At 45.5% G+C, this 12,991-nt stretch overlaps 1 protein-coding gene across 3 annotated transcripts in view; it reads right to left on the reverse strand.

Moving 5' to 3' along the window:
• SLC24A2 (solute carrier family 24 member 2) overlaps nucleotides 1–12,991 on the reverse strand; it is a 244,763-nt gene that overhangs the window by 45,432 nt on the left and 186,340 nt on the right. For all 3 annotated transcript variants that reach the window (XM_087444672.1, XM_087444671.1, XM_087444670.1), the window contains 2 exons: nucleotides 6,771–6,869; nucleotides 3,770–3,888 (listed from right to left, as the gene is read on the reverse strand). In XM_087444672.1, the coding sequence (XP_087300798.1) occupies nucleotides 3,770–3,888; nucleotides 6,771–6,869 (218 nt within the window). The remainder of the gene's footprint in view (nucleotides 1–3,769; nucleotides 3,889–6,770; nucleotides 6,870–12,991) is intronic.

Below are 12,991 nucleotides of genomic sequence, written 5' to 3' on the forward strand. Positions count from 1 at the left end.
TCACGATCCACATACTTTTCCTCACCTCCACATCTACTGCACTGGTCCGTGCCACCATCAGCTCTGTGCCTCAACTCCTGCAGCGACCTCTTTGCCCCACTATTGCTATACAACTTCTTGCCACAAATCCAATCTCCACATTGCAGCCCCAGGGATCTTTCACAAGCGAAAATCACATCAGGGAACCTCCAATGGCTTGTTGCTGCTCTAGAAGAAAGTCAACTTTCTTATCATGGTCTACAAGGCGGGCCAGCTCTGCTTGGCTCTCCTGTCCAACTCCTTGCCACCATCCTCCCTCCCATCGGTCCCCACTCGCCAGCCACACTGACTTTTCTGTTCCTCAAACAAGCCAAGCTCATTTCTGCCTTTGTGGGTGCTGTTCCCTTGGCTGGCTCCTTCTTAAGTTGAGCCTCAGTTCAAATGCACTTCCTTAGTGAAGCCTTCCCTCATCTCCCAACATGAAGGGGCCTCTCCACTCGCCCTCCATCATGTCACCGTGCTTTGTTTTCTTCATGGCCCTTATGGCCATCTATAATTACATCTTGGTGTATATTTGCAGTCTCTCTGCTCTGCTAGAACACGTGGGCATCTCCAGTGCCCAGCACCTCACCTGACACATATTAGATGAACACTAAAGATTTTCTGATTGAACAGTTGAAGAATTTCAGCCCAATTGACCTTTCTGAGTGGATCTCTCCTCAATTCTCACCTTATATTTCACTCTCCAGTTCCACTGGCTTTCTCATCAATCACTAAACATGAATTTCCCTCTTAAGGTTTTTCCCCTTTGCATATGTTGTCATCTTGGCCATCTCCTCCTTCTCTGAGCGACAAACTCCTACTCACCCACCAACACCCAACTCAAATGTTACCTCTTCTAGGAAGCTTTTACACTTTCCCTTGCCAGGGTCAATTTCTTCCTCTGGCAGGCTCCCAGAGAACTTTGTACAGACCTCCATGATCACACTGGGCCATAATTATTTACCTACTACAAATGTTTATTTATTTACTTATTATACTCTAAATACCTCCAAACAATATATATATATTTCATTTTTTTAATGGATGTTTTTATTATTTATTTTTTGCTGAGGAAGATTGGCCTTGAGCTAACATCAGTTGACAATCTTCCTCTTTTTGCTTGAGAAAGATTGGCCCTAAACTAACATCTGTGGCCAGTCTTCTTCTATTTTGTACATGGGACGTTGCCCCGGCATGGCTTGCTGAGCAGTGCATAGGTCTGTGCCTGGGATCCGAATCTGCGAACTCCGGCCGCCAAAGGGGAGCACACGAACTTAACCACTACACCACTGGGCCGGTCCCTATATTTCATTTTCATTTTACCTACATTGAGCTTCTTCAGGGAAGAGACACCTTGAATGGTGTTTAAATGGTAAGTATGGACACATAATAATATAAATAGCAGAGTTTAGCTCTGTGCTAAGTGCTTAATGCACGTTATCTCATGTCACTCTCCTAATAACCCTAATAAGGCAGGTACTATTATTATCTGTACTGTGCTAAAGTGAGGCTAGGTAATGTGCTCCTGGTGGATCTGGGCTTCCCCACCAGGCTGTCCTGCAGCCAGCTGGTGGGGCGGCTCTTGGAAGGCCTGTTCGCCCTTGAGCTCTCTGCGTATCAGGGTGATGCACAAAGCTGTCCTGTTTCCCTGTGTGACACCTGGGGGCATAACTCTGCTCAGAGAGGGGTCAGACGGGACTCTCACTCCCCTGCAGCAAGGTGTTCCCTTGTGGGGAGAACAGCTGTCCCTCTGCCAGCCAGATGGAGAGGCAGGATGACTAGGCTGCCCTCTGCACACCTGTGACTGTGCCATCCCCAAGGGCAGCCAGATGTCCTCGGGGCCTGCCTCCTGCTGCCACATGCTGCTTATCCATGTGGACATAAGCCACTCTGCCTGCTCACCCTTGAGCTAATGCGAAGGGACCACAGGGCTCTGGGCAGGAGGGCGAGAGCCTAGAAGGCAGAGGAGACAAGGGCAGAAGGAGCTGCTGTTTCTTTATCCTTCCCTTTATTTTTTTCCAGCTTTACTGAGGTGTAATAGACAAAAGTGATATACATTTAAGGTGTACCACGTGATGATCCGATACAAGTATACCTTGTGAAAAGCACAGCAAAGAAAACCATCAACAAATGCAAAGACCACCTATGGAATGGGAGAAAACATTTGCAAGCTGTATACCTGATAAAGAGTATATATCCAAAATATATAAGGAAGCCATACAACTCAATAGCAAAAAAAAACAAATAACCTGATTAAAAATGGGTAAAGGACCTGAATAGTTATTTTTCTAAAGAAGACATACAAATAGTCAACAGATACATGCAAATGTGCTCAACATCTTTACCCTTTCCTTTAAACGAAGAAATCTTCCTTGCATGTTTCTGTAGGGAATAAGGGCAACAAGCAACAATTAGCATGTTTTGTTCTAAGAAGTGCAGACTCCCTTGATTGCAGAGTATATCCTGGTGTAAAGGAGAAGAGAGTGCTGAGATAGATTCGCTGTAGTCTGGCTTCTATTTGTGGGCACTAGATAACTTTTCAGCTCACTGGGAAAATTCTGTCTAGAGCAGTGGGTCACAAACGCTAAGGTAGTGCTACTCAAAGTGTGGCCACGGATGAGCAGCATCAGAATCACCTGAGGGCTCATGAGAATTGCAGACTCTGGCTCCACTCCAGATCTGACAAATCAGAATCTGAATTTTAACATGATCTCCCAGGAAATTCATAAGCACATTAAAGTTTGAGAAACACTGACCTAGGGTGCCTGATTAAACTGTGCGTTGGGGCTCTACGCCTTAGAAATTCCGATTCAGTTGATGAGGAGGAGATCCAGAACTCTAACAAGCACCCCCTACTTTCTGGTTCTGCCTACCTTTTTGAGCAACTGTGGTCCAGAGGCAGTGCTGTGTGGTGGATCTAGTACAGGCGCTGGATTTTGACAGGCCCAAGATCAAATCTGAGCCCTGCTACCTACAAGCTGGGTAATCTTGATTAACTACTTCATCTTGCTAATTTTTAGCTTCCTTAGCGATAAAATGGAGACGCTAAATGTCTATACCTTCGGCTGTGAGGTTTAAAGGTGCTAACATATGTAAAGTGTCTAGCCCCAAATCTGTGGCACATCGTGCGTGTAAATGTTAAGTATTATAACTATTAGATCAAACAGCTGTGTGTTGGTTGCACCATTGAACGGGGGACTGGGCCAGAGTGTATTGACTAATTTCAACTGCAGGAACAGGGAAGGCCAAAGGAGGCTAACCGAAGTATGATGACTGTGGTTTCTCTGTTACTTAACCTTGACCTTAAAGACACAGAGAAAGGATTAAAGACTTAAAGACTGCAGCAGCTATTAAACTTTATCATCTATTAAGAATCACCTGGGAAGTGAGTTAAAATGCTGATTCCTGGGTGCTGCTCCCCAGAGATTTTGTTTCATCAGGTCTAGGGTATGGCCTGGGATCTGCATTTTTATCGCCAGGAGAATTGATGCTTGAGTCATCCAATCTCATTCTGAGAAACAGTGGCTTAGACAATATGTGTATTTATTCAATAAATGAAGAGCTCGATGCATGTGGGGCCCTAGGCTGGTGCTGGGAAATAGACACAAGGATGAATGACTCTGCCTGGTGTCTGCCCAGCTGGGGGCTGGGGCCTCTGAGGAGAATGCTCCGAGGGTCTGTGCTGCTATGCTGGGACATTAATAAGAACAGTGAACAATTTCCAGAAGAGCAATGGAAAAAGCCATACCTGGGCTTCTGCAGCTTCAATGCTGTGGGAGAGATTTCCGTTTTGTACGGGTTCCGAAGCATCACTGGGAGGCGTCATTTCAACTTCTGTGCTGGTGCTGTTTGGGAGCTCGATTTTTTCTGTGATGTAATTTAGACACACACAAAGAAAGCAAATGGAGTCAATAGGGGTAAGAGCCATATTGGAAAGAACATCATAAAATGTTGGGTCAAAGGAGAAGACAGTGGTCTCTGAGGGGTGATAAGGCCCAGGGCTGGGATTGCGCCAAATGGCCAAGGATTTTTACGATTCTCTTGCATGGCTCAGCCCTCCTCCTCTCTTTACTAGCTCTCTAGCTTCCTCACTCTGGCTTGATGTCTTAACTTGAGTGTCTTATCAGCTTCCACTGTTCTCTAGACTAGGCAAATTTACCAACTAGCCATTCAAGAACATGAACACAGACATTTTAAAACCAAAACCATACCCAATCTACACACTATTGTTTACACCAGGACCACACCCCTCAGATTTTTTTTATAGCAAGATCCTTTCTTTTGTACTATATTTTGGAGAGAATATTTGTTTGCTAGGGCCTCAGGAGACTTGGGTCTTAGGCTTTGCTCTGCCACTATTGGGCTGTCACCTTAGGCAAGTCCCCTTGCTTCCTCTGGGTTTCAGGAACCTTATCAGTGAAATGAAGGGGTTCAACTGGTTGACCTCTAAGGCCCACTGCTTCCACCTCTAATTCTCTCGGGCTCAGTGAGGGGACAATTCCGCCAGTGCCTCGGTGGCCATGGGGAGGGCAGGATCGGGAACCCGGCTTTCTCATAATGCCTGGAGAATGCTACTTAGCACATTTCACACCTGGGCCTCCTATTGCAGGCAAGGCAAGGGAGAGCTGAGCGAGGAATAGAGGCAAAAGCCTGTATCATTCCTGAATGAGAGGTATCATTTGGCCCAAGTGAAGCCACGGCTCAGCAAGTGCAGGTTCAAGTCTTCCTCTGAGTTGAGAAGTGACTCTAGGGTAATGGGTAAGCACTGGGACTCTGACACTGGGCATCTCAGAAGGCCTGGGTGCACACTCTGGCTCTTCTACTTATGCTGTGGGACTCATAGCAATGGAGTTAACCTCTCTGAGATTCAGCTTCCTCATCTGTGAAATTGAGGTGATGATGACACTAGTCCCCACTACTAGGACCACCACCAACAACAATACGATCAGAGCATACGCCTCCAAAGGCTAAATAAGAAAATGCGTGTAGAGCCCTCAGCACAGCGTCTGGCACAGAGCAATAAAGCAAGAAACATAAACTATTCTGAGCCTCACTCCAGTACCTGCCTTGCACTAGAACTTTTGTTTTCAGGGCTCAGAGGAGCACCTCCAGGTGATCAGTGATTGGGCACCACCGAGGTCTGCTACGACTTCAGTGGGAGGAAATAAGAAGGTTCCTAGGCCCTCTGGCTGTGCTGGGTAAGTTGTGGATTTCAGGAAACAATGTGTGGTTCAGTGTCAGGGTTGCCAGGAGTATCAGAATGCTCCTCAGTATCAGATATGAGCAGTATCAGGCTGCTCACAGAGGATCAGAATGTTTTTTTCTAGCAACTTCAGAAGGACTAAACATTTCTATCACAGGTAAAATATTAGAAAATAATTTGAGAGTTACATAAATATTGTTGGGTTTGAAGTGGTCAAATTTTGGAAATCACAGGGAAACATTTATGTTTATTTATGTATTTAGTTGTGGAATACAGAAGCATAAATATATTCAAATATGGAAAGCCATACAAACTCAAATTTATCTTTTCATGTTTTTAATAGTGACAGGGTTATGTATATGATGTTCTGTCGTGCGTGGCTACGCCAGTTTATCCTAGTATGCTTGTTTCAGTTAAACTAAAAAATACTAAGTACCTTGGGAAATATTAAAACTGTGTTTTGGGTGTCTATTGGCTGAAGTGATACAACTTTAGGATCAGCCTGCAGTGGCCAAACTTGACCCTAGCAACATGAAACACTGGGTCCCAAGGTGTAGTCAAGATGTCCAAAACAGACATGAACAGATGAGAAGAAACAACCTCCCAGGCAGAATATATAACATTTTAGCTTATTTCCTTCAAGTTTTTCTTTTCATACCCAACAGAATCTTGACTGTTTCTTGGCCAAAGATTTTCCCTGAGCTAGAAGTCAGGATAACAGGAGAGGCAGAAACTCTTCTAAAGAATGTCACGTATTTTGAGTGCAACACTGTTGAATTTTGTCTGCAGATAATTTTAGTTTCTTGGGCAATAGCATCGTTTATAGCATAGATCCAGATTAGGTTAAATTTAGTTTGAATTTATAATTAGTCAGCTATATATTACAGTTGCAGACAGGAGAGGGGGAACATCACGTTCCAAGTTAAAATAAGATGCCTGAATGTCATAATCTGGTCACACAGGAGCTCATAAAAAGTCAGCCAAAAGAGACTGGGGCTAGTACTGCTGAGTTCTTAGGAAAGGAGAGGCAGTGTCATCTCGCAGGGAACCTGCAGCTCATTTTAGGAGTGACGAAGTGAACCATCTGGTAATTTAGTGGGTGTGGTGTAGGCAATGTCATAGGTATAAAATCTGGTTACCAGCAAGAATTTCAGAAGGGTACTCTCACCTTTTGTTAAATGTTAAATGACAAATGTGTGTGTGTGTGTATATGTGTGTGTGTGTGTGTGTCTTCTTCATGTGGAACCCCTGATATGAAATGATTTTCTACTCTTCAAGGGAGATGCCTGGTTAGGAGCTGGTTTTATTTCAGGTTCCTCACAGAATCATTTCACTCTTCTTGGAATTTCCCTCGAGTAGGTGACATACTGTGTCCATTCATGCCCTCTACCCACCAGGGGAAATGGTCTCTTCCTAACACCCAGGAAAAGGCTGACTGCAGGGTCTGTGTCTGCCGTGAGTCAAGGGTGCCCACGCTGGGTCCTGCCTCTCTGCTCCCCTCCACGCACTCCAGGCAAAGCGTGGGATGAAGTCTCTCTGCACTCACCCACGTGATTGGCAGCCCCATTCTGCCTCTCGTTCTCATCCACCTGGCATTTCTTCTTGGCGATCTTGTGGAGAATTGAAGCCTTTTCTCTGAACCTCCCTGAAGCAAGAGAAAATGGTAGAAAGGAGAGAGGATGAGGAGGAAGATAAAGAGAGGGCCTCATGGCAAACAGTGAAGCACGGCAAAGCAGGCACGTGGCTCCCTGAGTTATGCTGCACAATAGCAGTGACCGCTCCTTTCTGTCCAACCCAAATGCCCTATGACCTGCATGAAGGCTACTTCCTTACCTTTGGGGATTCTCCAGCCCAGTTCTCTACTGAGAATCTCAAACCGCCGGACGGCAGATGAAAGGTTGAACTTGGACCTCTTCCCTCCCTCCCAATTATCAATCATCACTAAAACTTCCCCTACTGCTGAGATCCAAAACAGGTCCAGAGAAACAGAGCTGCTCTGTCTCTCTCATGCTCATCCCAGAATTGGCTTTTGACAATGGAAAGCCAAGCCCCGGTGTCCCTTGATTTGACTTGGGTTTTCAAACATTTATTTTAATCCACACTGCAATTTCTAAACGAGTTGGGAGCATGCAGCACAGCTTTCCGAATTAGCTGAGTCAGCTGCAATGAAAGCATCAGGGAGGCAACTGATTCCATTTGGGGATTTAGGACAAAGAATGATCAACTGAGCACAGCAAGTGAGGTCTGTCAGTGATGAGATGCCTAGGGAAAGGTGCTGGAAAAAATACCATTCTCAAAGTAATCATTTAAAACAGCTGTACCACAAGTATAACGCTTCATTTCATCTCCATTATTGACATAATTAATGGGTAAATGCATGCAACAAGCACAGAAAAAAAGCATGCAAAAGTGTAGAGATTAGTGAACCATAGTACATTTTTCTTTCTCCTTTAATCCTTCACTTTTTTTCCCCTGGTAACATTCAAATTACAAAGGAGCCTCATTTTCAACTGACTGATTATTGCCTGGATTCAGATATGAAGAGTCCCTCAAAACACCACACCCCCACCATGTTCCCACTAGGCCTTTGTTGTTGGCTGGGTTCTCCAGCAGCGTATGAACAGGGGATCTCATTCTACTTTTCTAGTTAAACCCAAACCAAACCAAACCAAATCAAAACCCAAAATGTTTCTCTTGGAGAGTCTCTTCTCCCAGGACAGGACATGGCGGGTTGGCATCCACTTACTCTTCCCTCCTTGTGGATGGAAATCATGGGGTGTGCTCATGGTGGTGACTTGTGCGACTGGTTGGGAGTGACAGAAGCTGTAAACTAGAGTGGGACCAGTTGATGCCAATGGTGAAGGTGACACAGGACAGAGCCCTTTCTGCTCACAAGCTCCAATCGTCGTAAACCTAGACACCTTGCTACCACAAAGGCAGCCTCTAGGATGACAGTGCCTTAGTCCAGGCAATGAACGTGCACCATAGGGTACACTCTCAAAGGAAGTAGGAAGGGAAACACTGCACGGAGAAAGGGAGATCAGCATGTGGCTTGGGCTTCATAAGGAATGAGCAGGGAAGGATGAGGTGATGGGCACGGTGTCCATCCTGGAGGGAGGGTGAAGGTCAGCATTAGGTTCACCATGCTGGGAGGTATTTTGAATTTGGCTGTTTCTATTTAACCTCCAAAGGAAACTCTGGTAAGAAAAAGGGAAAAGAAAGAAAGCTTAGAGATTAGGAGAAGGAGTAGGTAAGAGTGAATAACAAAGGAAAGAGACAGGAGAGAAATAGAAGAAATTCAAGGATGGAGGAGGTAGGCATGGGGCTGTGACTGTCTGGAGCCTGCCCGGGCAGCATCGATACGAGACACTTTCCTGGCTGCCAAACCTAGTCTTATTTGGGAACCAGTTAGACAGATAATGAAGCAGGGTTCTCAGTACTCTACAGCCTTAAGCCTAAAGAGAGGCACTTCTTCTGGAAGGCAACTCCAAGAAGTCCTCAAATCATCTGCTGGAAAAGCCCAGAAGAGGAAACAGGAGGTTCTGAAACATTTATAGAAGATAATGCTTCTACTAATAAAACTGTTCTGTGGTCTCAGGGTCAGTCTTTGAACTTAGAGCATTCTGCAGCTCTATGAAATAAACATGATCAATAATTGCTATTTTAACATTATATTTAAAATAGTAACAAAGCAAGACAGCATTTAGAAGAGGATACAAATAAGCCTGTGGAAATAAAACCTGAAATAACCCTATCCAAGTAATGCCCCAAAGTCATGAATCATGGCAGAGAAAGTATTTGATAGAAACCAGCTAACTGCACATTGTTTGTGGTTACAAGATTATTTTCAGAGCTTAGATGTATACCAGAGAGAAATGATCACAAAAGGGACCTAAAAGCATGGGAGGGTTCGGCCACTCTCTCTGCCGGGAAACGTCTTTCGGAACACTGTTGGCCACTGTCCGTCATGGGCTGGTTTCCCCAAATTCTCTAAAGGAGACCTGGGAGAATAGAGTAGGAAATGATTCTAGAATTGGGATTTCGTAGGTTCTCAAACATTTTCGCAGGTCAGGGAGAGTTTTCTAGATCGTGTGCTACCACTTTTCCACCGCGGCAGCACTTGGATTTTTTACGCTACTGAAAGGTGGGAGGGATTGGCCTTATTTGTTCTCTCTTGGAGTTTAGCCCTAGGGGCAGCAAGGCAAAGCTGCAAAGGCTGGCTGGGGAGCTATCTTCTCCACCCACTTCTTCACCTTCTTCAATTCAACCTTTGTCCCAATTAGCTTGACCTGATTACCAGCCTGCAGGCTGAGAGCTGACAATGGCTGCTCCATAGCCTAAAAGGATTTTCCCTTAAAGATTAGTTTCTAGAAAAGCAGCAGTTGAAGGCCTACCTTCAGAATTCAGCACACACGTGTGCTCCTTGAGGGTCGTGGGGCAGAGCCTGACACAGCAAGGCGTGCTCTTTCCAGGCCAATGGACACCCCTGGGGTCCCCATAGGGCACCTTTTGAGGAAAGCTGTGAGGATGAGGCTAACAGGACAAGAGTGAGCATCAGGTCCCTGAGGCAGAAGCCAGCACAGAACCTGTGGTTCTCGAAGTGACCTCTGTGCCTTGGGGTAGGAAGGCATGGCACCTTTGGGACCTGTTCAGCCTGAAGCCACGAGCTGGGGAGAAACCACACAGGGTGTGTGTGTTGGGGACAGCACAGTGTTGTGGTTAAATGGATGTGATTTAGAGGCAGGTAGATCTGGGATAAGCCCTGCCTCCTTCACTGACTCTGCTGGGTGAGTTTCGCTCAGTTCCTGACTATTTCTGAGCTTCAGTTTTCCCATCTGTTGAACAGGGATTCCAATGGTATTGGCTCATGAGTTAAATGCAAGGCTTAAGTAAGAAAATGTGTGTAAGGGGCTTATCACAACGCCTGGCATTGGAAGACATCTATAAATAAGAGGAAAAGAAAAGCAAACCGGCAAAAAGCGTAGAGTCAAGGGCGACATGGCCCTGAGTTGCTTTAGGAGAACTGTTGACATCTTCTCTTTTCTGAGTCCACATCCGCAGGATTGGGGAATAGCCACATCCAGACCCCACAGTTTAAGCATCCCAGGGGCCTTGTCGCATGGGTGGTCAAGTTTCAGTGAGCCTGCCAAAGTCAGTTCCAAAACTAAATAGGAAAAGGCTCACCTTAGATCTCCTGAAACTGAGGAGGTCAAGGTGATGGGGCTGGCCTCCTGTGTTTTAAACATTGAAACCCTTGCAATCTTAAAAAGGAAAGATGGTGATCAGCTTTCTCCCATCACCTGTGAGGGCTGACTACGGGTGAAGAACTGATGCCGCTGCACATGGATTTGGGTGGCTCAGAAGAACTTCCTGATGCACAAGGGTTTTAACTCCTCTGTGTCGCAGGCTCAGAATTTTAAAATGGGAATAACAAGAACACTCATCTCATATAAGCGTTGGAAAGCTCAACGGGTTAACACACATCAGGTATTTAGATGGCCTCGGACATAGAGTGAATGCTCGAGAACTGTTACTCAGAAAGGGTTGCTATTATTACGGAAGTGAATGACTACATTCTTTCCATAAATTACTGAAAATAAAAAGACTGACTTCAAAATAGAATTGATGCTTAGCAGGCTCAGGTGCAGGAGACCTTGGCGGTAGAGGCGTTGCTTTGATAAACTATTTTTAGGCATGGATTCTGCACGGGCATAAAGGTTGACACTGAGGGACAGATCTAAGAAACAACTGTAGCTTTGTGCCTGCAGGGAGACAATGAAGATATTTCTGAGTACTTTCAAAGTGTGGGAAGGAGTGATTTTTAACATGTTTTAAGGCAACCTTAAAAAATATACTGTGTGGCGGTGTAAATCCTTAAAGCGTTGAATTTTTATATAGCAACTGATATTTGTACACTTAAAATCTCAAAATAGCAAACTCTGCTCAAATCGTGAGGCACCTACGTCAAAACCTAGCGCACAATTTTAATATAGTTGAGCTGGGTCTGAAATTTGCAAAGAACGCCAGCTGAGTGTCCCCAGGAGAGTGTGTGTTGAGGGGGTGGTGGGGAAATGTGTGGAAGGAAAAGATCAAAGCATAAGGGCCTCATGTGAACAAGGACAAATTTTGAAAAACAACCAGGAATCAAAATCTTTGACCCAATCATAGATTGGGTCTGACTTAAACAGAAGCCCCAAGGTGCATTGCAAAATAGCCTTTGGAGGATCTGTTCACTCAAAAGAAATGAATTTTGCTGCTGTTCTGCTGCTAATCAATTAAAACAACCCCTGGAAATTTCTTCACCTCTTTGCCATCAAGCCTGTAACAGGCAGCATTACACAGGAACCCTTTGGGTTGGTAATCAGATTAGCTTCTGGCTGCCACAGAACATTCTGAGCATCAGTGATACAGAAGAGACTGGACCAAGGAGATCTGGAGACACAACCTCGCTGAACAGACCTTGGTTTGGAAGAAGAAAAAAGATGAAACAGAAGGGAAAACTTGAAAATAGTGTTTTTGAATCTATTTTTGTGTTTTCAGTTTCGCCTTTCCTGTCTCTGTCTTGGAAGTTTATGGCTTGGCATGGAGCTTAAAAAGCAAAAGTGCACCTGAACTTTCCTCCTGTTTATTTCGTGCCTTTTTTATCCTGGAAGCATAGACTCAAGTCAAACATCCTGGGCTCCTCTCTTTCACACCCCACATGCTATCCATGAGCAAATCTGTTGTCTCTACTTTCAAAATATTTCAGAATCTGACCACTTCTCCCCCCTTATTCCCAACCAGCATCAGGCCTGGCAGGAACAATTCTGCTGGTCTCCTAGCTGGTCGCCCTTCCATTTTTACCCGTCTACCCACCCCCAGCTGGTCTCATCTCAGCATCCTTAGTGATCAGTCAATCAGATCATGCCACTCCCTTCTCTGTGCCAAATCCTGCAGTGGCTTCCCAAGTCAAAGGGAAAGCCAGAGTCTTTACAATGACCAATGAGGCTCACCTCGACCACCAGGCCTTGTCCCCTCCCCTTCTCCTAGCTTATTCTGCTCCAGTCACGCTGGCCTCCTTGCTGTTTCTGGGAAATACTGTGCACTGTCCTACCACAGGGCCATGGCATTTGCTGGTCCCTCTACCTGGAAAGTTCTTCCCTCAGAGATCCATAGGGTTCACTCTCAACTTCTTCAAGTATTTGTTCAAATGTCACCTTCTCATCGAGGCCTTTCTGAGCAGCCTATTTAAATCTGTACCTCTCTCTCTAGCATTTCCTATCCCCAGCTTATTTTCTCTAAAGCATTTATCGCCATCTAATACACTATATCATTATTACTCTTGACTACTGTTGCTTTCCACTAGCAGCCAAGCTCCATGAGGGTAGGGATTTCCATTGGTTTTGCTCACTGCTGTATCCCCAGTGCCCCACAGTGCTCAATAAATCGTTGCATTTGTGAGGTTAGCACTCTTGAACATGCTTCTTGCTCGCTAATGACCTAAAGTAAATTCTTTCAGGTCCATACAAGCCTGTGGCCCCAGTGAGGCTAAGGGTCCCCATGTGGAGCCCCAGGAACTGTCTGAAGGGGAATAGGCGAAAATGGGGTAGACCAGATGTTCATACTCCAGGGGTGGGAGACAGAAGGGCACATCAGTCGTCCCCCTTCTGCACATTGCTGGGGCGACAAGGGGAGCGCTGATAGGAGCCTTTGCGTAGAAGAGGAAGTGCGGTGAGCACAGCAGAGAGCAGGGCAGGGAAAGCTGGGCTTCGGCTCCTTCTTTCTTAA

Source organism: Ceratotherium simum, chromosome 20 (genome assembly GCF_057802395.1).
Source record: "Ceratotherium simum simum isolate JZ-2026a chromosome 20, ASM5780239v1, whole genome shotgun sequence".
Taxonomy (NCBI): Eukaryota; Metazoa; Chordata; class Mammalia; order Perissodactyla; family Rhinocerotidae; genus Ceratotherium; species Ceratotherium simum.